The 26244-nt window shown below is 38.3% G+C and overlaps 1 protein-coding gene across 6 annotated transcripts; it reads right to left on the bottom strand.

Annotated features, from left to right (window-relative positions):
* Window positions 1-1406: 1406 nt before the first annotated feature.
* Window positions 1407-26244, bottom strand: LOC117419914 (protein SCAF11-like). 6 transcript variants are annotated; one of them, XM_058985744.1, is made up of 16 exons: window positions 25952-26241; window positions 21118-21674; window positions 18660-18722; window positions 17883-18043; window positions 17621-17698; window positions 14508-14614; window positions 13729-13805; window positions 13228-13289; window positions 12742-12842; window positions 12086-12208; window positions 10880-10980; window positions 8107-10500; window positions 7326-7675; window positions 3439-3642; window positions 2871-2990; window positions 1407-2261 (listed from the first exon to the last, which is right to left on the bottom strand). In XM_058985744.1, the coding sequence occupies exons 3-16, from the start codon at window positions 18700-18702 to the stop codon at window positions 2142-2144; spliced, it is 4041 nt and encodes a 1346-aa protein (XP_058841727.1). In that variant the 5' UTR covers window positions 18703-18722; window positions 21118-21674; window positions 25952-26241; the 3' UTR covers window positions 1407-2141. The 6 variants fall into 6 exon arrangements, with proteins under 6 accessions (XP_058841727.1, XP_033889182.3, XP_033889180.3 ...); XM_058985745.1 differs by lacking the exon at window positions 21118-21674 and adding an exon at window positions 2474-2561 and having other exon boundaries at window positions 2137-2261; window positions 25952-26244; XM_034033291.3 differs by lacking the exon at window positions 21118-21674 and having other exon boundaries at window positions 8107-10497; window positions 25952-26242.

The following is a 26244-nucleotide window of genomic DNA, read 5'->3' as shown; positions in this document are numbered from 1 at the left end:
AAAGCTATCTACATATTTACCAAAATTACTTTACAAGTTTATAGAAATTTATTAATAGTTTGTTTCAAATGGTAATTTTCAAATTCGATTTAAATTTACTCCATTTTGTTTCCTTTTATGCACACATTGAATTACATACTGTACAAGTGATATGACATCATTGCTATAGTGTTTTTACCACATTGATACATCAGTTAATTAACAAATACTAAAGCAAACTTTATTTTTATTCACTTTCTATTTTTATATAGACCACCAACACCATATACAAAATATTTCTATAGTAGGTCACAACTTTGTAAACTTACAAAAACTGCTATTCAGAAACAGGGCACAGTACTGAAATAGTGTGGGATGTGGTTCCATCGCAGTTCCTGTCTCGAATTACCAAGGTGATAACCAACATGAGGATTGCAATTAGAGATTATCATAGGCTATAAATTGGTACCGGTTTTCAGTTAATGTAATGTAATAGTCTTCAGCCACCAGAGGTCATATACATGTTATACATGTTGTATTAAATAAGTCTAGTACTGTACCAGTCATGATTTTTCCTTAAAACATTTCAACAGCATCCATGGGATTACTTGTGATGCTACACATCACTAGTGTTACCTTTTCTTCAGGGAAGGCAATTTAATGTAGTTTGACTTAATAAATGTCCTTACTTGTACCTCTAGAGGTAAGCAAAAGCTGTATTTTAAATGAAGGGAAGGTTTTGGGTAATTTTACACTGCTGGAATATTTCACAGCTTACTACTGTATTTCATTCCTAGTAATATTCCTGGCTCCCTGTGATGGTCCTGCAATCTCATGTTCCCTTGTAGCCATGTAGAGTGACTATCAAAGACAGACAAGGGACGAAGAAAATGTGGTCTTAATAATGCCAAGACAAATATTGCAAGTGACCCTCCCCCCAATTGCCCCCTTTTACTCCTGCTAAAGCCTTTAAACTGTTTCAGCATTAAACTTACTTCAACTCAAGGAAACTGATTAAATAGTTTTGGTCTCTTAATATACCATATCACAAATTAGTCATGGAGAAGGTATTTAACAAAAATGAGAGAACACACATAATAAATACAGTGGCCATCGCTTAGCAGCATCAAATGGCAAATAAAAATAAACTGGTTACAAGTTTTTTGTTAAGAGTATTCAAAAACAGCACTCATCAATCACTAGAAGTAATTGATAAACTGAATTGCTACATAATTGATGCATCAGACTAGGTATTTCTACCATGCTATCTGAATAAGCTGGAAGCTGACCCATTGTAGCTCGTTATTAAAAAAGTAATCAGTTTATCAGAGTTTTCAGTTCATCAATTACTTTTCTTCTTCATTATATAGATAGATCGATAGAAACAGAAGTGGCATGATTTGAATAGACAATACTATAAACACACATGAAACTTAAGCAGCTTTTCATTTATTGAATTGCTTTCTGGATAATAGTTACAGTGTCCACAGAGCACATGTTACAAAACAAAATTTAAGGTCAAATCGACTCCAGCTCATTGAACTGTTCTTTAGCTCTAGCAATCCTAAAATGCCTAACCTAGTTTGGGTACATTAAACCCTTGATCTGTTTCTGACATAACATGTACACATGGTGGTTAATCCTGCACTCAACTTTCCAGTTACCACTACGAATAACTATAAAGGCAACACACGTTTACCTAAGCGTTCACTATTTAAAAAAAAAAAAAAAAAAAAATCAGCGATAGAGAATTTTACCTAAACACTTTGCTCGTGATAGATGAAAACTGTACATACCTGTTCTGTACCAGTACTGGCTACAACAGAAGAGCTTAAATAGATGCTCTTACTACTGCAAGTCAAAACGCTGTACAACTTTTCATTCACACAAGACGACCACATTCTACAGGACGAGCATGCTTTCCTTTAACCCTTTTATATCAGCAAATCAGTCATTTCCATGGTTTCAGCTTGATTTAAAAGGGTTAAGAAATGATAGTCTCACTTTCATTTTAAACAAAATATGAAATCTATAGAAAAACGTATTAACATTAGGTTGCCGATATCAAAACCTGATTTCCAGTCAGTTCTCAAAGTTTATATTAAATGTTACATGTGGTAGAAATTGCACTTTGCAAATGCTGAGCCAAATCTAAGTCCTATTCAGAATTTTTCATGGTCTTCTGCCTTATTCTTGCGGGCATGCTTGTATTTATCGACGTACGCCTTAACCAGATTTGCCACTTTACCAGAGTTGACTTCTCCACTCTTGCTTTGGCAAACCTGTAAAAATAAAGAAGAACATGAAGATCCAATATTATAATGTTACCATGGCCATATAATCCTCTATTACCCATTTATGAAACACCTCTATCATGTGTAAGGTTTGTTTTCCCCCAACCTTCCTTACTAAAAATCAAGACAGGCATACCTGGGGCATAGTGCAAACAGAATGGCAATAGGACTGAAAGGTATGAAATAAGCTGTCCGCTCACTTTTATTAGGACCTGTTTACCAGATTGGACTTGGCATCACCCTGGTGTGTGGCATGTTCTCCAGGTATAGCCTGGGTGTCTTGATATTCTGGAAGGTCGGACAAATTCTGAAGTTTACTTAAGTATCACTTGTACCCTTATGGTGATGGCTACTTCCAAGACAATGCTAGAATCGTGCACAAACGGTTTCACATTTCATATATTTTTCTAAATGTTATGCTTTAGGAGGAAAGGGTAATTCCTGCCTGGCTGCCTGCCTACCCCCCTCCCCCGCCCCCCGCTCAACCTACATACAATTAAGAGTAATAAATTAAAAAGGCTACCATTACAGAAATGATATCCTGGGGTATTGCTTATAAGTCAGTGACATTCCAGTGATAAGCAGATCTTTACTTGCCTTTTCTACCGCTTTACGGACAATCTCTTTATATTCATCCTTGGTAATATCCTTGTTTTGGTAATACGGTTTGATGGCCAGTTTCACTTCTTGTACAGCTTTTTCCTGAATTTGACATTTCTGTAAACAAATATACATAGGCAAAGGCCATGAGAGTTTGTGCCCTTGTTGACATCACGGATTACTGTATGCTACCAGTTGCTATAAAGTAAACCAGCTGTAGTCATTGAAATTGCTGCTACCATATTACAGAACAAACCTCTCCAGTGAAGTGCATAATGTTTCAGGAAAACAGAACGTATTGCCCAGTATATTTGTAATTTCACCAGAAGGCCAAAAGCTTGTTTGTGCTCATGAAAACAGGACACACAGCTCAGTGCATCTATGGTTTTTTTAAATACTAAACATCAACATTAATCAATGTTTTAGCACAACCAGTCACTTACACTAAAGACTTAGACAATGTCTAATTACATTTTTTTTTTCCTAGCAGCATGTATAGCTATAGCTTTTAAAACATGTGGAGATCTAAAATACTTAACATATTTAGTTCTTTACATGTACATGCCTTTTCTTTCTTGGAACTGTCTGCATTTGCTTCAATTTTCACCGTTTCTTTACTCATAAAAGGTTTTCCAGCTGTGCTGGTCTGGGTTGTTGACGATGGTAGAATTACATTAGCTGGTCCCTGAACTGCACTTCCCGGAGCTTTTGACGGCGCAGGCAAGAGAGGTGCACTGAACGTGTTCCCCCCCTGCGCACTGGTCACTACCTGTTTAAAAGAGCCACAATAAGTACATAAGAACTAAATAACCCTCAGAGAAAAGTTACAATACTGGCAGTTCAAGCACAAGCAGCAAGCTGTGACACCTGGTACCATTCACACCTACACCAAATAGCACAGGCATCAAAGACAAGAAAGGGGTACTTCCACGGTAATACAAGGAAAACGGCACACAATAGTAGCTCCAATCATTTTTTGTATTACAGAAGGGAATTACACATAATTCAAGAAACCAATCTGAGATAAAACATGCTGTTCTATACCATAAATGAAACCAAGTTTTACACAGATGCATCTGTATTTGAAGTAATGGAAGAGTTTACTGAAGTATGCAGTGCTTTGTACAGTGGACTGAAAAGTTTCAAGTTCTGTATTAACTCAAGATCTTATAAACAGCATCCATGGACTTCATGACTGAAAAGAAAGTTACCATAGATAAGGGCATTCAATTGACATACACTATTTAGTATGGGGTATGTCTTAAAACACACTTGGTGTACTCATTGAAAAGTACAGGTCAATCACAGCCATTACTGACCTCTATACACTGGCACAACAGTGTTATTGACTGAAGAATATTTAGTAAAGCACCGAATAAATTCCTTACATTCCTGTACATTGGTATGCGTTGCAATATAATCATGAAATATCAATCTGTAGTGTGTTTGTGTGTGAATTACTGCATTGTGTAATATCTACTGGCTGAGAGCACTGTCACAAACAAACTTATAAAAAAAGCAATTAAAAGGTAATATCAATAGATAAATCTTTTTATTTAATTTTTTTTTTGGGGGGGGGGGGGTAGTAAGAATGTTCTTGTGCTCAGCAAGAGTCTTTCAGATGACCCTCTAATCCTAGTTTTAAAACATGGCTTTCACATTCTAGTCAAAGACTTGCTACTGTTTGCCTTCACATCTGGAGAGAAATTTGAATTTTTCTTTTGGCCTCGCTCATTTTGGACGAGGGTCTGTAACCCTGGAGTTTTTTTTTCTTTGAAAGTGTTGAGTAGCGACAGTGATCGACAGGAAATGACACTACGCATTGAAAATGAAAGCAACAGGAAAATAAACCACCTGGGCGTATTCAGAATTCATTCAGGCCGACGAAAATATAGTACGAAATAGTCGAAAATGGGGTACTTCTCTGGAGAAGATACTCTGGTTCAGGGGGGACCCCAAAATGTTCTATTCAAAACTTAAGTGCTCATATGAATAAAGGGGTCAAAGGTTAAAAATGGGCACGGTCGCAGTGCGGATGTTGTGCTTCACCCAATTATCAAAATTAACTAATCCTTCACCCAGAGTTTCAATACCAAATTAATAACACAATTATATTATTATATATATATATTATTATTATATTATTATGTATGTATGTATGTATGTATGTATGTATGTATGTATATATATATATATATATATATATATATATATATATATACACACATACACACACACACACACACACACACACACCCTTGCAAAAGTATTCAGACCCCTGACCAATTCTCTCATATTACTGAATTACAAATGGTACATTGAAATTTTGTTCCGTTTGATATTTTATTTTAAAACACTTAAACTCAAAATCAATTATTGTAAGGTGACATTGGTTTTATGTTGGGAAATATTTTTAAGAAATAAAAAACTGAAATATCTTGCTTGCATAAGTATTCAACCCCTGTGCTGTGGAAGCTCCCAGTTTACACTGATGAAAGAAATTGCCCTAACGAGGACACAATTACCTTACCATTGGCCTCCACCTGTGAACCATTAAAGTTGCTGTCACATTTTCTGGATAAAAACCCCACTGTTGAAGGATCATTGGTCAGGCTGTGAATCTGAAGGAAAATGAAGACCAAAGAGCATTCTACAGAAGTTAGAGTTAAAGTAATACAAATGCATAGATTAGGGAAAGGGTACAAAATAATATCCAAGTGTTTGGATTTCCCAGTGAGCAGAGTTGGATCAATAATCAGGAAGTGGAAGCTGCATCACACCACCCAGGCACTGCCAAGAAAAGGCCGTCCCTCAAAACTCAGCACTCAAACAAGAAGGAGACTTGTGAGAGAAGCCACAGAGAGGCCAACAATCACTGAAGGAGCTATAGAGTTCAGTGGCTGGGAGTGGAGTAATGGTGCACCAGTCAACCATATCAAGAGCTCTGCATAACACTGGCCTGTATGGGAGGGTGGCAAGAAAGAAGCCGTTACTCAAAAAGTACCATCTGAAAGCACGTCTGGAGTTTGCCAGAAAGCATGAGAGTGACCCAGCTGCGGTGTAGGAAAAGGTTTTGTGGTCAGATGAGACCAAGATGGAGCTTTTAGGCCAAAACTCAAAGCGCTATGTGTGGCGCAAACCTAACAATGCCCATGCCTCAAGACACACCATCCCTACAGTGAAGTATGGTGGTGGCAGGATCATGCTGTGGGGATACTTTGCATCAGCAGGGACTGGGCATCTTGTTAATTGAAGGAAGAATGGATGGAGCAAAATACAGGGAAATACTGCAAGAGAACCTGCTTGGGTCTGCTAAAAAACTGAAGCTTGGGAGGAAATTCACCTTTCAGCAGGACAATGATCCCAAGCACAAGGTCAAAGCAACATTGGAGTGGTTCCAGAACAAAAAGGTGAATGTCCTACAGTGGCCCAGTCAAAGTCCTGATCTCAATCCCACTGAGAATCTGTGGCACTATTTGAAAATTGCAGTCCACAAGCGTCGTCCAACCAACCTGAACAACCTGGAGCAAATCTGCCAAGAAGAATGGGCCAAAATCACTCCGACACTGTGTGCAAAGCTGGTACATACTTACCCCAAAAGACTTAAAGCTGTTATTGCAGCGAAAGGTAGCTCTACCAAATATTAATGTGTGGGGGTTGAATACTTATGCAAGCAAGATATTTCAGTTTTTTATTTTTTTTAAAAATATTTCCCAACATAAAACCAATGTCACCTTACAATAATTGATTTTGAGTTTCAGTGTTTTAAAATAAAATATCAAACAGAACAAAATTCAGTAATATGAGAGAACTGATCAGGGGTCTGAATACTTTTGCAAGGCACTGTGTGTAATATATATATATATATATAATATAAGCAAACTGGTGTGTGTAATGCAAAGCGGTGGCTGCATTGCACAAACTTGTTCCTTGTTACTTCTCATGTTGTTCCTTGTTACTTCTCATGTAAGCCTCTCATTCACGCCAATTGGTTTTGGTGTATGTTGTAGCTTTCTCAGTGTTTTGAGTCATGGCTAAAGCAGTGACAAGATCACTAAGAGGGGATGGGATTGAATGTACTGGTAAACAATGGAGAATAAAGATTACATCATTGGCAAAGTGCAGAGCACTTGGCTGGTTATCCAAGTCTATAGTAGCACATACAATAGCGATGTTAGGAACCAGTGAACTTCTGCATTGGGGAACAACTTACTTCTTTTTCTAAATGTTCTGGTTAATGCTATTTAATGCTCAGTCAAAAGCGGTATTATTTAGACTTGTTCTTGCTTAGTTCTCTATTGTGAAGGCAACCAGCAACGAAAATGAGGTGTTAAAACAGGTTTCACATAACAGAAATAAACTACATTTACTCTGAGCCAGTTTGCCACAAACAAAACCCAATATTAACAGATAATAAATCGCATGCAACGCTGAATCTCTTCTCTAGATTACCTGTGGTTGCTTTCCATCAGATTGAGATGCCATGAAGTTTGCTTGCTGAGATGGTGGAGGAGGAGGGGGTGGAGGAGGTAAACCCTGAGTGGCTGGAGCAGCTACTTGCATGAGTGGCCCTCCTGAATGAATATGCACAGGTAACTGATGGGCCATGTTGAACGGATTGGGCTGCATATTCAACGTTGAGGAATGGACACCTACAGGGTATGGCAAGATATTCATTGGCTGGGGATTCACAGGCTGTGCATTCATTGGCTGCGGGATTACATTCAGTTGGTGATGCATCACATTTACAGGTAGCTGTTGGCCATCACTGGGTTGACTGGTTTGTTCACTGAAGTTTGAATCTAAAAAAGAAATATATATCTCATGTCTGATATTACCAACATGTTGTTACTCTGATTAGGGTTAAACACGTAATACATTGAGATTACGTTAACTGTAAAATGGCTTTAGGTGACTATCTTGGCTAATTCTTAATCCTTTCATCACTGAAAACCAAATGTGGTTCAGGCCATCAGATACTAATGTATTTTATGAAGCAATCACTTTCTGGTTTTAAAAAAGTTTGCTTCAAACCAGATAAATATTCTTTCATAATGTGGTTTCTATTAGTAATAAAAAGGATACCAAACAGGGTCCATATTCTTTCATTATGTACTATACAACCAATATTTATGCAGTGTTAAATTATAATTTACATTTTACAAACAAATCCAAGAGCAGCAGAATCATTATTTAAACCTCCCCCACAGTAAAAAATCTAATTATTAAATACCTTGCACAGGTGTCTCTTCCTCTGGTTTCATCCAGCCACCTTGTGAACCCGACAGGTTCCTTCCTCTTCTGGAATAGTAATTTTGCACATCAGCAGGTAGAGTCCTCCTTACAGCCCAGCTGGATGCAGAGGACCAACCAGACCGATCTACAGGAGGCTCGGCTGTAAAGTCCTGTTCACCTTTTCGTCTATTCAGCCGATTCTCATTGAATCTGCTGTAAGAGTCATTCCCTGAATTGTTTGGTGTCCCTGAGAGAGAATTTCTAGATTGCCAACGGTTTTCCGATTGGTCTCCTTGTCCAAAACCACCTCTATACCCACCACGGCTACTCCCGCTCCCACGATCTGATTTCCAACTTGGGCTAATATTACGGGTCCAGGAATCACCTCTTGGCCCATCATTTTTGTTTTCTTCCCATCTTGAATCATTTGATGTGTCCAAATCAGCTTTTATTTTTTCTTTCACCCAGTCTGGATTTTCTGTTCTGCTCCTTTCAGGTGGAATTTCAGTTCCTCCATTGTCAGATTCAGATGTTTCTTTGCCAAATAGATCACTTTGCCAATCCTGGTCATTTCTCCTGTGCCTATCATTCCCCCTGGAATTTCTCCAGTTGTCATTGGACCCCCTATCTCTTCTCCGAGGAGAATGACCACCCCTCTCAGCTCTGTCTGAAGAGGAAACTCTACCACGTGTTCTTGATCGGCTCCTTGAATGCCTCCTACCTCTTCTTTCTCCTCTCTCCCTGCTGCGCTCTCTTCTAGAACTGTCACTTTTTTGTCCATCTTTGTCACTTTCTCTGTCTCTGCTACGTGATCTAGACCTGCGTCTGGAAGCTGAAGGAGAGTCTCGACCCCTGGATTTAGATCTTGATCTTCTACGCTCTCTTTTACCTTCCCTCTTTGGAGACCAGGTTGTGGAAGGAGAATGAAACCGAGATCTGCGTTGCCGATTCTCTCTCTTTGTCTCTTTTTGTTCAGTGGTACTATCTTGGGATTTCTCATCCACTGTCTGGTTGTCGGTATCCGGTGTTATAGTCACAGAGTTGGTATTTTCAATCCCGCCCCCCTGTTCTGTTTTTAATTCATGATGTTCTCTGCTTGGAGAGTCACACTCCATTGACATCATCTCAGTGTTATCCTCAGAAAACAAAACAAGAGAATATTTTTCTCCACTTTCTGGGGATTCAGTCTCTTTGGAATCAGTATGGGGAGGATCTTTTTCTTTCAATGTTTTTCCTTGAACAGATTCCTCCGAATCGGTGGGTTCACCTGGCTCATCAGCTTTATTTCTACAGTCTATTGAATATTCTTTTTCAGAGTCATGCAATTCCTCTGGATCCCGCAGGTAGCTCTTAGGGTCTTGGTCTTCACTTTCTTTTTGTTTTTCAGTAGTATGTTCTTCAGTTTCAGACTCATTGTCCTCATTGACACTTTTAGCATTCAAGTTGCAAATTTCATCTGCAGGCGAGTAAGGCTGTTCGCTGCTCTGGGAAACAGAGTCTGCTTTCTCAACAGGACTTTTAGCCTCCAATTCCATGTCCTCCTCAGAGGGCGGGGAAGGAGGCTCGCTGCAATCAGAATTGGTTTTCCCTTCAGGAAATTTAGGTTCAAAGCTTCGCAAGTCCTCTTCTGTGGACAATAAGGCACGCTCACTGCAGTGGGAGGTAGAGTCTGCCTTTTCCACATGACTTTTGTCCTCAGAGTCCTCCAATTCATCTTCATCAGGCGACAATGGTGGTAGTTCATTGCTAAGTGGTTTAGCTTCTGGGACCTCCTCCGTCTCCTCGGGTGAGAGAGGAAGGTCATTTTTCTCTGTCTCATCAGCACTGCTATCTTCCATTCGGTCATTTCTGTTTATTGGCTCCATTGAGGTTTCAGGACTATTCTCTTCAGAGTGTCTGCTGGAGTTGCTGCTTTCAGCAGTTGCATTTAGTTCCTCATCTGTAAGTGGCACCTTTGAAAGTTCAGCTGCTCCTTTCTTCTCTGACTCTTCTTTAGCCATATGCTCCTCCTCATTTTCACTTTCCTCAGGACTAGTGGAACAGAGTTTTTTAGAATTTTTAGCTACTCTGGTTTTTCTCTTATTTGGACGATCCTCTTCAGCACCTTGCTTGGACCTTCTCTTTACTGTTTGTTTTTCAGGTTTTTTTGAAGCACCGGTTGCTTTTGTGGGACTGTTTGTAAGCGATGTATCTGAGTCCGAGTGGTTAGACTGAGGAGAACTTGGGTTTTGCGTTGGAGGCGACTCTTCTGTTTGGCTGTTTCTGGCAGATCTCCTTCTGTTTGTTGCATTCTCAGTTTTCTTTTTTGAACCTTTTGTACCAGATGCTCTTGAAGTATTTTTTTTCTCTCCTCCCTTGGAACAGGTTACTACACACTCTTTGCCAATGACTTCTGCATGAACACAACGCACGTTAACATGCTATGTATATAAATCTAAATATGCACCATCACTAAAGCTCTCTCCTTGGCTGATGTAATCTATATGGTTCTAGCCAGATTTGGCATGGTGAAAACAATTTGCCAGCTAAAAAAAAAAAAAAAAACTTACATCACAGTTCCTAAAGTTCTCCTACACATAAGCAACCTGCTCTCATTCACTGTACATAGGACTACTTAAGATCAGGCTTTATATTCACCTATATATTTGAAACTGGGATTCTGAAATTGTAAGCTGGTGGCTCAATTTCCAAAGTTTTTTTTTCAACTTTTCAATTACAAAACAGAACTATTAAATGCAATAAAAAGTAGTGGTCGAAATAAAAACCCTCACCAAATTGTCCTGCAAAAGGACTTGCTGGAGAGGTAGCATCTGGTAAAAGTGATCTCAAAGCAAACACGCCATTAAGCACCTCACAGGAATCAAAGCTTTGTCTGTAACAAAATGATAATAAAAGGATGAAGTCATATTCAAGTTCTGGGATGTAGACAAAGTGATACATTAAGCCAAGTAAAGATATGGAAAGTAACAATGATTTACATGAAAAAAGATACATAAGCATATATTTACATTAACAGTTCTCTTTTTAAACTCAACACTTAATTGTGAATAGAACATATGTAACATACTGTTTTGTAAAACTTTGCTGTTTGTGCACTATACCTTAAAGCTGCTTGACATTAACCCTTTGCGGTCCGACATTGCAATTATTCCTATCCGGTCCATTGTCGGACCCTGTCCGACATCATCAAAAAAATGCAAAAAACGTGTTTCTAGTCGTTTTTTCTCCGGAGAAAGCCGAGAAAACCATTCAATGGCCGAGTGGGAGCGACAGGAGCCGAGACAAGCCAATTAAAAAAAAAAAAAAGCGTATCTCATGAATAGTCATACTTGCCCCTTGGGCGGTCATAAGGAAACAAGCTGGCTGTTACTGAATCAGCGCACAGAGACTATCACAGACATTTGCAGAGCTTTTTTGAGATGTTATAGTAATAAAATAATGACTTGAATCGCATTATTGAGGAGTTTGGTGATAAAACGAGTGATCCGGAGATGATTGATCGGTATGTACGACTTATTATTCATTTCTTAGCATATGTGAAAGCGATAGCGAACGAAAGGGTGGGGCGGGGCTGGAGATGCCTAGTGAGTGCTTTGTTGATATGCAGGGCCTTTTAAACCCGTTTGACTGAGAAAAAAATACTTTTAAACAGCGCGTCTAAAATTAACTGCGCGTGTGAAAATTAATTAGACCTGGCGTGCCTGACGCGCAATTAATAAATGGACCGCAAAGGGTTAAAACAAATTATGTTCAAAGTACTGATAAAAGTCTCATCATGTAGCATGGGGTGATCCCTCCACAGTGAATACTGAACTGTCAGTTAATCACATTTTCTTTCTCACTTAGAAATAAGCAATAAATACTAGAAAGATTTGCTAACTGCAAAACAAGTTTAAGCATTTTACCCTACTGCACAACCTTATGCTAACAGCATTTGAAGACGAGGAACATGGGTTATATCCAGGCTGAAAGCTTACCTTACCAACCCGGTTGCAGTGAGAGGAGTGGAAACAGCTAGCCAAGGGAGCATCTGTGCTTCCAGTCTGCACCTCTTCTGTCTGAAGTGAGGCTCATATTCATATAATTCTATGAATTCTGCACTGGAAAACATAATGCCAGTGTAAAAAATATATTAACACCACACAGCTGCCTCAATATTTCACAATTTTGATAATTGAGGAATTCTGTTAATTCACGTTAGGCCAAATCGACGGTAAATTGTACAAGTATCATATTTTTTTTTTATGTGCAAGTCAGATAGTGAACAAATGAGGGAGCATTTTTATAATTCACTTTAAACCCTAAAAATATTAATCAGAGTATATCTTCACAAAACTAATCCACACAAGCCAGTGACCATACTGCATGCAATTCTACTCATGTATGGAATTATTTTTTTACAAAAGACAAAAAGTTAAGATCTGTTTACATCTTTGAACTAGTAAGGCCAAATCATACTTACGCACAAAAAAAAGTTGTTGTTTTGATAACACTCACCGTGAAAAAAGTTCAAGGACAAATAAATTCTAGTTTTTCAAGTAAAGATTACAAATGAAAACTCCAGATTACTGTTGTCTGTGCGCACTTTTAAAAAATCTAAGAAAAGGATATACTGCTCTCACAATACACTCACCAATTCTCTTGATTTGCTACAGAAGTTCCACTAGTCTGACCACTCGGAGAAATGCAGGAGAAATCTGTAACAAGCTGCTGTGAACAACTCCCTCTACTGACCTAATAGCAAACAGATTAGAAATCAGATATTTAGAGACCAAACAAGCTCAAACACTTTAAAAAAGTTTTGATATAAGCAACATCAATTGGCAAGACAATATAATGCTCAATAATATTTTTTATTAAGAGAGCAGGCTTTGCACTTTTACTTAATGTTTTCCATAAATCCATGTTCAAAAGCCTATGGCGTTACAACCCAATTCAAGGAAGTCACAGACCTACAGTTAACGTATTTAAATAATGTTACCTTACATACAAATGCAATATTCAAAATAAATATTTAATTTATGGTTTTGTTAAGCAGTTCCATTTATATTTTTATTCCAACGGGATAGCAAATTAATACAGCTTTGCTTTGTTTTTATATGAGCTTTTTGAAACAAACCTTATTCTTTCTTGCAGCTGTTGTAGAATCCTTTTTGTTTTTACAACAAACATAAGACTTATCTGGAAAACAAATAATGATTGAAAAAAGTGGTGTGTGTTTTTGTTCGTTGTAGGTCCACATCAACAAAAGGGGTAGCACATAATGCAAAACTGATTTGCTCACATTTTATGTAGGGGATTAAATATGTGCAGGTAATAAACTAGCAAGATCCTGGATCAAGTGTTTAAACAGATTTTGTACTCAACCAAAAGATTTAAAAAAAAAAACAGGACTACATTGCATAATCTCTGTACATGCTACAAAACCAGAAAACTGCAAAGAATGAACAAACAAAGCCTCAGCGTGGCTGTTTTGCAAAAGTCAAATGTTTATGGTTCTAGATTCAAATATCACCACCAATGGTACAGTTTTATATAACCTACTTCACAGTATATAAGTTTTACACACACTTAAATAAATTGAACCAATGATTAAAACAAATAAATAAAATAATTTTACATGTATATTTTCTCTCATAATCTTCCAAACAAGATTTGGGACACAGAGGCCTTCCTGAATACTTTCCTAAATTTCCCCTAAAAAAAAAAATAATACAATTACTTTAATACATTTTTCTGAATATAATAAACAAGTAATAAACAAGTCATAAACAAGTCAACCACCACGATCAACCTATAAAGAATGCATAGTAAAAACATTATTAGATGTAGCTCTGCATAATAAACTTTTTTTTTTTTTTTTTTTTTTTAAACACACAAGTTCAAAATATTGCATTCAACTATCCCGACCAATCACAAGACCGAAGCTTAAGCAAGCCACAATGACTCTGATAAGGGCTAACAGATGGCTCTTGATCACATACGGATTACTGAGCTCCACCACATAGCTCTTTTGAAGAATCACATTATTGTTTTTTTAATGGGTTTGAAAAGACAGAAACAACCTGTAATCTTAGATAGAAGCAAGTGCAGTCAATTCAGCAAATTGATGATGTATTTTAAGAATGCAACATGTTAAAACAGGAAACTACTGAAGCTGTAGTCTTAGTGTAGATTCTACTGTTTAGGTCAGCTTTTTTGTAATCTAAACTGGCATTTCAAGTTTCATCACAATTGGTTACCTAGATATCATACTATATCCAGGGAGCTGAATACCCAACTTACTCTTAGCCAAGTTATTACATTACTCCAAATTTTCAGTTTATAAATCCTGGCTCATTCTCTTTGTGCCAGTGAAACTAATTAGTGAGTACAGTAGGAATGAATTCAGTATCCCACCTTGATGTGCCGTTGCAATATGACAAGCTGCCGTTTCTTTTTTCTTTCTCTTTGTTGCAGCTACATTCCTGTAGTTCTGTTTTACTCACTTTTTTCTTTACTGGAATCTGAAATGTGCATTAGACAAAGCTTCTCAGGACATCAAAGATGACTTTCAGGACGCACAGATCTAAATGATATTCTTCAAAGTATTTATCTAACACCATTGGCCATCTTTCTTGCGGAATAAAAATATGAAAACATAATTTTAAAGTATAAAGCCGTATCCACACTGGACGTGAGCGAATCATTTAGAAGTTACTGCAGTCAAATGGGAGTATCCACACCAGCAGCGAGCGACGTCTCTGAGAATTTTGCGTTGCTAAAATAGAACCTGTTTCTATTTTTTTTTTTCATTGCGCAACTGGAATGAAACTGACCAATCAGAAGAAAGGTTAACACTAGGGATGCACCGAATCCGAATCCTACATCCGCCCAAACACACATCCATTTTAATTCATCCCTCCAATGTGTGCAGTTCTTCTTTAAATAAGAAATCCACAAATCCGGTATTAAACGTAACTGTTGTATTTAATAACAGATATTCAAGAACAAGAACACATTAGATGAACTTTGTCACAGCTCTCAACCCCCTAATGGTGGCGCACGCACTAAACACGCCCCATAGCTGCTGAATGTAAACATCCCCCCCCCCCCCCCCCCCCCGTATGCGACACAGCACAGTCACATCACATTTTTCATGGAGTAAAGTTATGCAGTAAACCTGTAATACATAGTAACGGCAAACTGTTTTACTAGCGGTAAATTGTGCAGGTTTCAAACTACAGTCTTATTCAGGGATATATTTCCATTCGGTAATAAAAATACTATTAACTAAAAGCCTCAAAACTATAGATTGTGCATGCCCCTTGTTAGTAGCTGCCAGTCTGTTTTTCATTCAACAGTTTCCTTCAGTTTTCTTGACAATTTGTAGATTCGGTATTTCGGTATTTGACCGAATCTTTTGAGATGGATTCAGTATTCGGCCAAATCCCCAAAACTTGGATTTGGTGCATCCTTAGTTAACACCCTTGACACATGTCAAACACACGCCTCAAAACACGTTAATCATGGACGACGAAAAGTTCATTTATGAGGTGCATCAGTATCCATTATTATATGAAACTGAACTACTACAAAGACATCCAGAAGAAAGACAATGTCTGGTTGGCTTGCAGATGGTGCATTAAGCAGCCCTGACATTCTTTCAAATTATTCAAGTTGCATAAAAATAGGTTTATTAAATCAGCAAAAATAAACCGGACCATACATGCAGTCTACATATCCTGCATTTAAGTGAAAAAATGTGCAGTTTTGCTGGCTTTTAAAAATGACACAAAAAAGATCCGCATTCACACAACTTGAAAATTTGACATCATTTTAAGCTATGGCTTTTTTTTTTGGTTTGTTTGTTTTTATGATAAAGTTTTGTTCACTAAATTGTTCTGTGGAACAAATCCATGACAAGATCTTTACACACGCATAAAGTGATGTTTTGTGGAGATTCACCAAACAGACAAAAATATTAGAGGTCTTACTATTCTATACGTTGTAAAACAAAGCCAGCAATACATTTGTCCAACTAACCTCTCCCTGTCAACTCCTGCTGATTGTACTGTACCGTCCTCCTTCTCCAGGGCCTGCTGCCCCTTCACCCTCTCTGTCACCCTTCTGGACCTCTTTGATCACTATTTCATCTCTTTTTCTCTGTCTCTCCCCTCTCTTCCTGCTCCACCTATCCCCACTGTCACCTCCCGCCGTAACCCGCGCTCTCTCTCCCCCTCTGTCCTTGCCTCCACAGCTCTCTCACCCCCCTCCTATCAACTCCTTCTCCAAACTCTCTGTAAACTCTGCTACCTCCACCCTCTTCTCCTCCCTCACCTCCTCCCTCGACTCCCTCTGTCCCCTCACCTCCTGACCTGCCCGCCCCTCCCCTCCCCAACCCAACCCAACCCAACCCAACCCAACCCTGGCTCTCCTCTGTGCTCCGCACATCAAGAACAGAACTGCGCTCTGCTGAAAAGAAATGGAAGAGAACCAAACTCCCTGCTGCCCTCGACCTCTACTGCTCCCTCCTCTCCTCTACTAAATGCTCCTATTTCCAATCTATTATCCAATCCTCCACTAACAACCCCCGGAAACTATTCTCTACCATCTCCCCCCTCTCTTCTGACGACTTTGGCTCTTTCTTCTCCTCTAAAAATCTCTGCTATCCGCAAACTCTTTAACACCTCCCCCTCGTCCAGGCCCTGGTACTCTCCCGCCTAGACTACTAAAACTCCCTCCTGGTCGGCCTCCCTGCATCCGCCACCCGTCCACTCCAGCTCATCCAGAACTCTGCTGCTCGCCTGGTGTTCTCTCCGCCTCGCTCTTCCCACGCTACTCCACTGCTCCGCTCACTCCAATGGCTCCTGATCACTGCTCGCATCCAGTTCAAGACTCTTGTACACGCCTACCAATGCCTTGAGCAGACTGCACCCACCTACCTCCAGACCCTCATCTCTCCCTACACCCCCACCCGACCTCTCCGCTCCGCCTGCAATGGAAGACTGGCTGTACCTCCTCTACGCTCCCCTGCCTCCAGAGCCCGCTCCTTCTCCACCCTCGCCCCGCAGTGGTGGAATGACCTTCCTACGGATGTCAGGACTGCCCAGTCCGACCACCTTCCAGCACCTCCTCAAGACACACCTCTTCAGACAACACCTGTAAAACTCAACTCTTCTGTTCAATAACTCTGATCTATAGATTTTACGTCCAACCTTTATTTTACAACGGAGTTGCCGGAGGTCAGGGTGGTAACCTTTTATCAAAACAAGACCGGTTTTGCAGTGGGACAACCCATGTCCAATAGGAATGCATGGGCGGGGTCATGTATTTATTTCCACTCTTTTGGATCGTTGCCAAGTCATGTCTGGTGTGGACTGACATTCAGCAACTTCATTCGCATCGCTCTGTCCAGTGTGGATAAAGCCTTACATTTCAAGAACCCCCCCCCCCCCCCAAGGTTAATGTCAAAACCAGAAAATGAAAAAAAAACTGTTAGGTTGCATTAAAACATGTAGGTTGACACTAACCTTTATGCATCCCAGTACACGATCTTGTTTGTAAATTGCTTGGAAAGGCTTACGGTCAATGGGGCAGGAAGTGACTGTCTGAAAGGCAGAGGCATTACATTACAAAGTGCAATTCCATGTGCAAAAGGTTCATACCTACTCTAAATTCTTACCCTTCATTGTGATGGCTATGATTTATTGTGATGTACACCCAACATGCAGACACAATGTGTAAAATCACCACACTGTTCCACAATAACACAGAGAATTGTAGGAAACTTACTTCTGCCCATTTCAGAATACAGCTTAGGCAGAAGACGTGACAGCAGTTCTCAGGAAGAGCCAATTCCTGTTGCAAGAGGAGGTTGAGACAGATGGGACACCTGTCTACTTCGTCATTCACTGCAACAGCACTTTCATTATGCTCCTGTCTGCTCTTTTCGCCTGTTGGTAAAGAAGTTAAAAAGATTGTAATCCCCCCGCAAAAAAAAAAAAGGCATTAAGATGAGAGAAAATATTATACAAACTATACAAGTATCTATGCGATGGCTACTGAGTCTGATGAGGCTAACTGTAGCAAATCTGATGTCTAAACATACAGCTTTAAATATGCAGAAAACTACTGAAGCAGTGCCTGAATGCAGTTGCTACAAGAGTCTGCTTTCTTTTTGTTGCGATATTTCTTATTTATGTGTCTCTACAGGAACCCATGTCACCTGTAAGACTTGTTTAGCCAAAAAAAGTAGGCCAGCACCACTGTACAGTATGTGCATGAGTAAGCAAACTATACTGCATACCTCAAGCAGTTACAGAAACTCAATGTTAACCCTTTGTGTGTGTCTAATACAGTTAGCAGTCAACAACATCAAGTGATGGAAAAGATGTTCCTCTGTGTATGGTATGCAAGAGAGTTAATGTGTAGCATAAGACTGAGCTTGGTAGCATCATTTTAGAATCCTGGCCTGCATACATTGTGTAAAATTATTCCAACAGGGTCACCTGAGAGTAACTTCCAGGACAGACCAGGTTAAAAAAAAAAAATAGCCAACAACATGCTCACCATTATCTCTTCCATCTGAAGTCTTTGGCTTGTTGCTTCTCATTTCAGGTCACTAGGTGCACGCTGTCAAAGAAAAGGTAAACAGCTGAAGACAATGGTATGACTCAATGAATTAAAAGTAAAAACAACTCTCTGATTCAGTTACTTTCAATTTCAAACTGGGAGGAATAATATTCTCATATTATGGAGAAAAAAAAAGGCTATTAATAAGTAGCCTACTTTATTTAAAAGCTCTGTTAGGTAATAGCTTGGAATTTAAAAAGAAGTGTGTATGTTGTGCTTCAATGTTTTAATGAATTATAAAACAGAGCCTGTATGAAGGTACTCCAGTAAAAAAATCAAACTATATAAATGGATAATTGTATGTAAAAATAATGTGATAACTTGTAACTTGTAATTATTATTATTATTTATTTCTTAGCAGACACCCTTACCCAGGGCGACTTACAATTGTTACAAGATATCACATTATTTTTACATACAATTACCCATTTATACAGTTGGGTTTTTACTGGAGCAATCTAGGTAAAGTACCTTGCTTAAGGGTACAACAGCAGTGTCCCCCACTGGGGATTGAACCCACAACCCTTCGGACAAGAGTCCAGAGCCCTAACCACTACTCCACACTGCATTAATAATAATACAGAAAGCTGCCAGATTGCAATATTGGAAGTGAATACTAGAAGGAGTAATTCACATGGTCTATGCATGAAACAGATTATACTATAATTAATATGGCCATGTAACCAAGTACTCTTGTTAAACCAGTCTTGCTATGGTAAAAACTCTTCAGTGCTCTTTTCCATTGTAAATGCCGAAGTTGTGTAGTATTCTAAATATTTCACAGCATGTAAACATGGGACAGTGGTGGCACACAGTGCGTCTGTACAAACGATCCAACATGTTCATATAGCAAGTGGAACTATAAAATACAGTAGAGGTTTGCACTTCTATTTGAGAAGGTCTAACTGCAAAGCATGTCAACGTGAGACTCCAAGAGGCATTTCAGCTCACTTGTCCCTTTGAAAATGTCAGACAGAAAGTACTTTAGATTAAACTAGTTAATATGTTTTCAAAAGTTTGTTTTAGTTTGTAAATGATTGTGACATCGCTGATCTGTCATCAACAGAATTGTAAACAATGTAAGTGCTGGAGAAGTTCAGTGTCTTTGAAGCACACACATGAATGTAGTACATTTCAATACTGTATACATTAGTACTACACATTTCATTGTACTAAAGTTTAATAAGGTCCATTGTTGGTAGAGCTTCAGAAACGTGTGGAAGCAGCTAGATAGACCTGCAAGAACTTTTACAGTGCTTTACTAAAGTAGCTGTACTTTTACACAAGAATCAAATTCACTGTATACATATTAGAGGTCTGCACGGGTAGAAAATCCAGAACCGGGTACCCGCTGTGAAAAATACCCAGATCTTTTTCGGGCAATAATTAAAAAAATATATATATATCTATACACATTTAGTCCCTTCAGATCTGTAGACTTGTGGAACCTTTCAGTACTGTAAACACTGAAATAATAATGCAAAAAAATACCTACATTGCTCACTTCTTATAATGGCGCCAAACATACCTGAATTTTGTTCATTGTGGTTTTCTTTTGAAACTTCTCCAATCACATCAAAATAATTTGTTATTTTCCTCATATTGGTTTGACAAGTTTTCAAACTGTCTGAAAACTAGTAACCATCGCACTGACAAATCAGTGAAATTGGCGGGGTATGGGATTTGTAGTTTTTAATGTGCGATTAAGTGGGCAGTGGACACCAATAAACTACATTCCCAGAGTACATTACGATTGAGCTATGAGAATTTAGATCTGTGTGGTTTCTTTAATGTTTTATACTGTCAGCTAAAAAAAAAATCTTGTTTATTTATTTTTTTTTAAAGTCAACCTTTAGGAATTTCTAGTAGCACACGTGCACCTAAATAAAAATGTACGTCCGCACAAGCACATTTTTAGTCGCATATGTGACCAAATTAGCCACAGTAAATATTATTAAGGTGTACTTGCTGCTCTCTGTGTTATTGTTTTCTATAAAACATTGATATCCTGTCAGTTAAGAAAATGCTTAATGCAAAAAGCTTGTTTTAACGTTGTCTTTATTACGCCGGCCAGAGACGCATGCTTACAACTGTATTGTCATATTTTTTACATTTTCTTAATTCTCTAATTAATAAATCGAAACCTGGGAAGTAAAAAGAGACTGGGTAGCATTGGGTAATTTAATCGTCGGGCTGGGACAATAGTGTTTTTTTTTTTTATTTTTACTATCGATGCAATAATAAGTACATATATTTTCATGAAATCTAATCACGAAAAGTAAACGTTTCTCCAGTTGAACTTAAAACTACACATTTAATTATTTATGTTTTGTCACACTGTCGGCGAGGTTCCCCACAAAAAGTTAATAAAACATTAAAAATATTACTGTCTTACCTTAAGATGTCTTGACAGCAACCGGATTAGAGGAAAAGAAACCTCCAACGGAGAACACAAGAATAACTATTTACAAGTCCAACGTAACAGAGCTTATTTTCTGTTTTTATTCAGAAATATTATGGCATCCACATTCTCCGGTTTCAAAGAAGAACAGAGTTTGTTCACAAGCATCCCTGCTTTGCTGAACACTCGCTCGCACGGGACCAATGTTGCAGGGGTGCTTAACATGCTCTTTGCCAAGGCTGCTAGGTTGGGAAAGCGTGTCTGGTTATTTTTCCACCAAATCAGGGGATCTTCACTGATGTTTAATGGAGTTTCAGAAGCATAAATCGTCATCTCTTGTTGGATTAAGTTTTTCTTGGACATAGTGTGTGTTTGTTGCCATCCACAAAGTAACAATTCCATTGCTTGTTGGGTCTTCGTTTTCTTTTTAACAGGTAAGTCCTCTGTGCTGCACTCTCACTTGTACAGGCACGATTTCCGTCATTCTCGAGGTTGTCCTCCACCAGCCCCACTAGTTTGGAAGACAGTGCTTCAGACACACGGGCTTTGGCCTGTTGGTACAGGAAATCCAGATGGCGAAATCGTGGGGTCAAGAAATTACACAAAAAGCTGTGGCATAACCTCCTGACTTGGGTCATTCATCGGATGTAAACAAAATCGCTGAGACAAATTACACACTATCTTATCTCTCAAACTCTGTTTAACTGGAATACGCAAATCAGGTGATTAAAGACGGTGTCTCCTCTTCATCAGTAACTTCAGTCAGTCTGTGTTTTATTCCTTAATTTAACACAAGCTATTACTTTTGTAGCCCCTTCAAACTCTGGGTTTATCTGATTGATCGCCTCTGCTAAATTCACAGCTGTGTGTGTCTCGTGTAATTTTCATGTCGCCAATACTTTTCACTCGAGTTCCCAGTTTTGCTTATTGTAATGGCAGGTGACTGTTAAAAACGCTTCTTGTGTCATGCTTGTCCGTACATCGGTAGTGATGGACACTGAATCACACTCCTGACTTAAATCCTGTCAAAGCTTTTCCTTTGCATGTTCGTGATCCAGAGTAATAAATTTGGAGATTGTCTTTCGACAGGGCATTTCATAGCCCGGAACAAGATTCGCAATCAGATTTTTAAACACAGCTCCCTCTACTATACTAATAGGTCTGATATCTCGTGTGACAACATCCACCATCAGGCCTGTTATTTATTTTGCTTTGACGCTTTTTGGATCAACTTGATTTCCAAAATAAGCTGTCACTGAAGGTGTTGCTTCCTTTTGTTTGTTTTTTTACTGGTGTTCCCGCTGTCGTATTTTGTTGGGTGCTGTCTTACTAAATGATCCCGCAGGTTGGTGGTATTGCCACAGAAGCTCATTAACTCCACAAACAGCGCATTTTACCTTTCCCTTTTGATCTTTTGTAAAAAACGTCTGACGGCATTATTTTAAATAAAATTAAATTGACAATTTTACTAGCAAAATCTGATCCTGAAATGCAGCCTCCCTCTAGTCTCTTCTCAAGTTTTTTTTTTTTGTCACGCTTATTACTCTGAAAACGTACATGCTGCGTATTGGGCGGGGAGGTTTTTTTTGTTACTATTATTATTTAAAGGAACCAAAGGAAAGGCAAGGAATAAGACTGTAGATTTAAATTTTGCCGGTCCTAAAAAATTAATATTAATAAACTGATAGATGTTTTGTTTTTTTCCCCAACCATTGATGGTTATTCCAACGATTCGATGCATTGTCCCAGCCCTAGTTTTCGGGTACCTGTGCGGACCTCTAATATATATTTACCCTATGTAAATATATATTAGATGTATTTCTATATATACATTATTGTATTTTATATTATATATATATATATATATATATATATATATATATATATATATATATATATATATATTATTGTATTTCTTGCTCTTATTGTATTACTTGTATTGTAACACTTGAATGTATTTTGTATTTGCTTGCGATTGTAAGTCGCCCTGGATAAGGGTGTCTGCTAAGAAATAAATAAATAATGTTCCACCAACTAAGAAAACATAAAATAAGTTTCAGAACAGACTATTTTAGACTTGATCAGTTCTTGTAAAATATCCATGTGTACCTTTTATAATGTATTTGACCTTACACCTGCAAACATAGGTATGGAACACATTTATTTTCCTCATTTTATTCATTGTACACAAAGCCTTATTTACACCTAAAAGTTTGAAAATACTGGAGAACAGAGAATTCTTTGATGGCGGAAGTTACCTAACTGGGATCCAAATGGTGGACATATGTTCACGGTGACCTTCATTCACACCATGTGGAATACATTTCTAATGAATGTCCATGCAAAGCTGTCAAATTCAGGCAAGAAGTTCCCAAGAGAAAGCGTTTCATTGCTCATAAGTTTTGACAACTCAAAGGAACCCGATGGAATGAGATACTAAAAACCTATTTTATCAGCTGGTTTCCACGATTGCTTTGGATTTTGTAGGCATTATATTATACATTATAAATAAACACGGCTCTCACAACACCAAGTTGCAGAAGTTTTGCTGGAAATTTCGGGTTATAAAGTACTACATTTTCCACCTGAAATCATCCTTGGTCTCAAGCTTTAAACTTCGTAGACTATTAACTCAGCTATAAATCTTTTATGACATTACAGTTTACAGCTAGGATACATAAACTAAGCACAACATACTAGAAAGAAAGAAAACATTTAAGTTACTCAATTTTGAAGCAGAGTTTTTACTACTGCAAGAACAAGACACACAAACTTAATTGAATCTTGGGTCAATATCTGCAAACTTCTGTAAAATTAGGAGTAAGGATTTACCAGCTGTAAAGCCAGACAGTCACTTTGCAAGATTTTAAAGCACATGTCAATGTCAAGTAACATAACATTTTCGAACACGATCATGGACACAATTACCTGATAGTGGTCTTAACGGCGCGCTAATATAGCTTTAGACAATGTGTTGAATTAAATTACTTTAATAAATATTCACTGTATGACAGCAATACAAAAACAATGCAATTCATCACCCATTTGTAGGTTTTCCTTACTTTTGTGCCCCCCAAAACTTTGTCAGAAAAGAAAGGGATGTATCAACAAAATAACTGGCATCATAAAACTTAAGAATTTAAAATAAAGACAAAGAACACCTGTTCTGGTTCTCTGAGGTATTCATTCAGTAGTGGTAGGGTTGTCAAATGGTTTTAACATCACTATTTTAAGACTTTTTAAGCTATTTCTCAATTATGGTAGCATGCCCACCACATCAAGCACTTACCATGGAGGTCAAAAGATAAATGCTTAGAAGCTTGTGTTTTCTTAGTCTTTTAAAAATATATTGCCATTACTCGCCTAAAAATAGTTTCTAACATTTGCTTTACACTTAACCACAAATGGGTCATTTCACACCAAATGGACTAAAATGGGATTCTGCCTGAAACACTTCCAGGTACATCCACATGCTATATCAGAAGAATTTGAGATGGGTTCATTTGACTTGGAATGGCCCCACTACAGTGTAGGTACTGTATTAAAGATCATAATCAGACCTGCTGTAATATGATACATTGTTTGATAATATTACCTCTTGTTTGGAATATTTATTTGAAATTCAAAATGCTAAGGCTTAGCTAAAGCTTTAGTTTGTCTTGGAGCTAATTTTAACTGTAGATACTGCAATTTAACTTTTATTACTAGAAAAGCCAAGTACTTTGCTCGTGGCAGGCAATGCTGGTTGAAAATTGGCTGCATTGCAATTTAGCTCAAAAACAATGTGTAACATACATATTTGGAGTACGTCTCCATTTCTAAATGTAATGAAAGAAGTTAAATCTTGAATTTTGATCATTCAAACAAATTTGAACATAAAAACAATTAAAGAAATGCTAAACTCGGCGATTGTACGTTGCTAGTAGTAAGTAGTATTTGATTTAAATACGAGATTTGATTGGCCTACGACTAGTGTGAATCAGTGACAACCAGTAGTGCTAGGCCTCTGAACTACAAATCGTACTATCAATGAAAGTGAAACATTTGCGTTTTCAGTACTGTGATTAAAACCAGTACGACTGAGGTACTGTAACTGGTGGGGAACAAAATGGTCACACACAATATATGTGGAAGTGGAAGATACAGTAGCAGTTTGGATGCATTACTGCTGCTCCATCTGGCAAAATCCAATTTGTTTACAGAACACTTCCCCCTTAACAGAGACATCCAAATTACTTATTGCTTTCGGGGGGGAGCAACAGCTAAGGCAAATGGCTGAAGTTATTACGGAAAACGCCATAAATAAGGCCTAAAATCAGAGTTAATTATCCCGTGCTCATTCAACCATGGCTGAGGAAAAAAACACCGTTTATCTCAGTCATGAATGTGCGCAGTGATGCTGCTCTGCAAGACGAGCATCTATACACACGGCTATGAATTAACTATCTGGATCCATTTTACTCCAAACAACGAAGAATTCAAGAGATTTTAAATTTGATCAGACGTTTACTATATATAGATAGTACCTGTAGCGCTGATTCGGGCTGTTTAAACTTTGTGCCAGTGCCACATGTAAACTAATATGACCCTTCAACTACTAAGGCCCAAACTTTGCATCTCGAACTTTCGAAATATGATCTACCGTTTGTAGACAGACCTAGCCTAAAACTGTTTTAGGTGATCCCCAAATATTTAACATTGATCAATTTGATCAATATTGGTTTTATAACAAAAACAATCCATATAATGTGATCTTACTCTAGAGCGAAGTTCTCCTACCAGTTGAAAACGCCACACATTTTTTTTTATTTTTTATTCTTTCACTTACCCTTTTGAAAAGGCTGAGGATTAGGGTACAAAACGCTATCTCAAATTATCCAGAAGTCAACATGGAGTCACTCTCTTGTCTTAAGTCGCTGTATTTCCGGGGATCCGTCCCCCTAGACTGCGGGAAAACAAACGTTATTTCCCCAATTCGAGTGTACGGAAGGCTCGGTGTTGGTTTGTGAGCGTCTCGGCCACATGTCGGTGAGAGCCCAGTGGGTTTATTTTCCTCCGCGGGGTGTCGCTGTGATTGTTTTGTCTGTGTTTTTCACTCGACTATGCGATTCGTAGTTGCTG

This window comes from Acipenser ruthenus, chromosome 14 (assembly GCF_902713425.1).
Source record: "Acipenser ruthenus chromosome 14, fAciRut3.2 maternal haplotype, whole genome shotgun sequence".
Classification (NCBI taxonomy): Eukaryota; Metazoa; Chordata; class Actinopteri; order Acipenseriformes; family Acipenseridae; genus Acipenser; species Acipenser ruthenus.
This window is presented reverse-complemented; position numbering and strand designations above follow the sequence as displayed.

What these genes read in the sequence shown, in the direction of transcription:
- LOC117419914 (XM_058985744.1), bottom strand. Translation starts at nt 18,702, where the DNA reads ATGAGAAGCAACAAGCCAAAGACTTCAGATGGAAGAGATAATG. An exon ending in GTAGCAAATCAAGAGAATTG is followed by an intron (nt 12,209 to 12,741) that starts GTGAGTGTATTG and finishes TATGTTTTCCAG; the next exon opens with TGCAGAATTCATAGAATTAT. An exon ending in ACAGTTCCAAGAAAGAAAAG is followed by an intron (nt 2,991 to 3,438) that starts GCATGTACATGT and finishes ATTTGTTTACAG; the next exon opens with AAATGTCAAATTCAGGAAAA.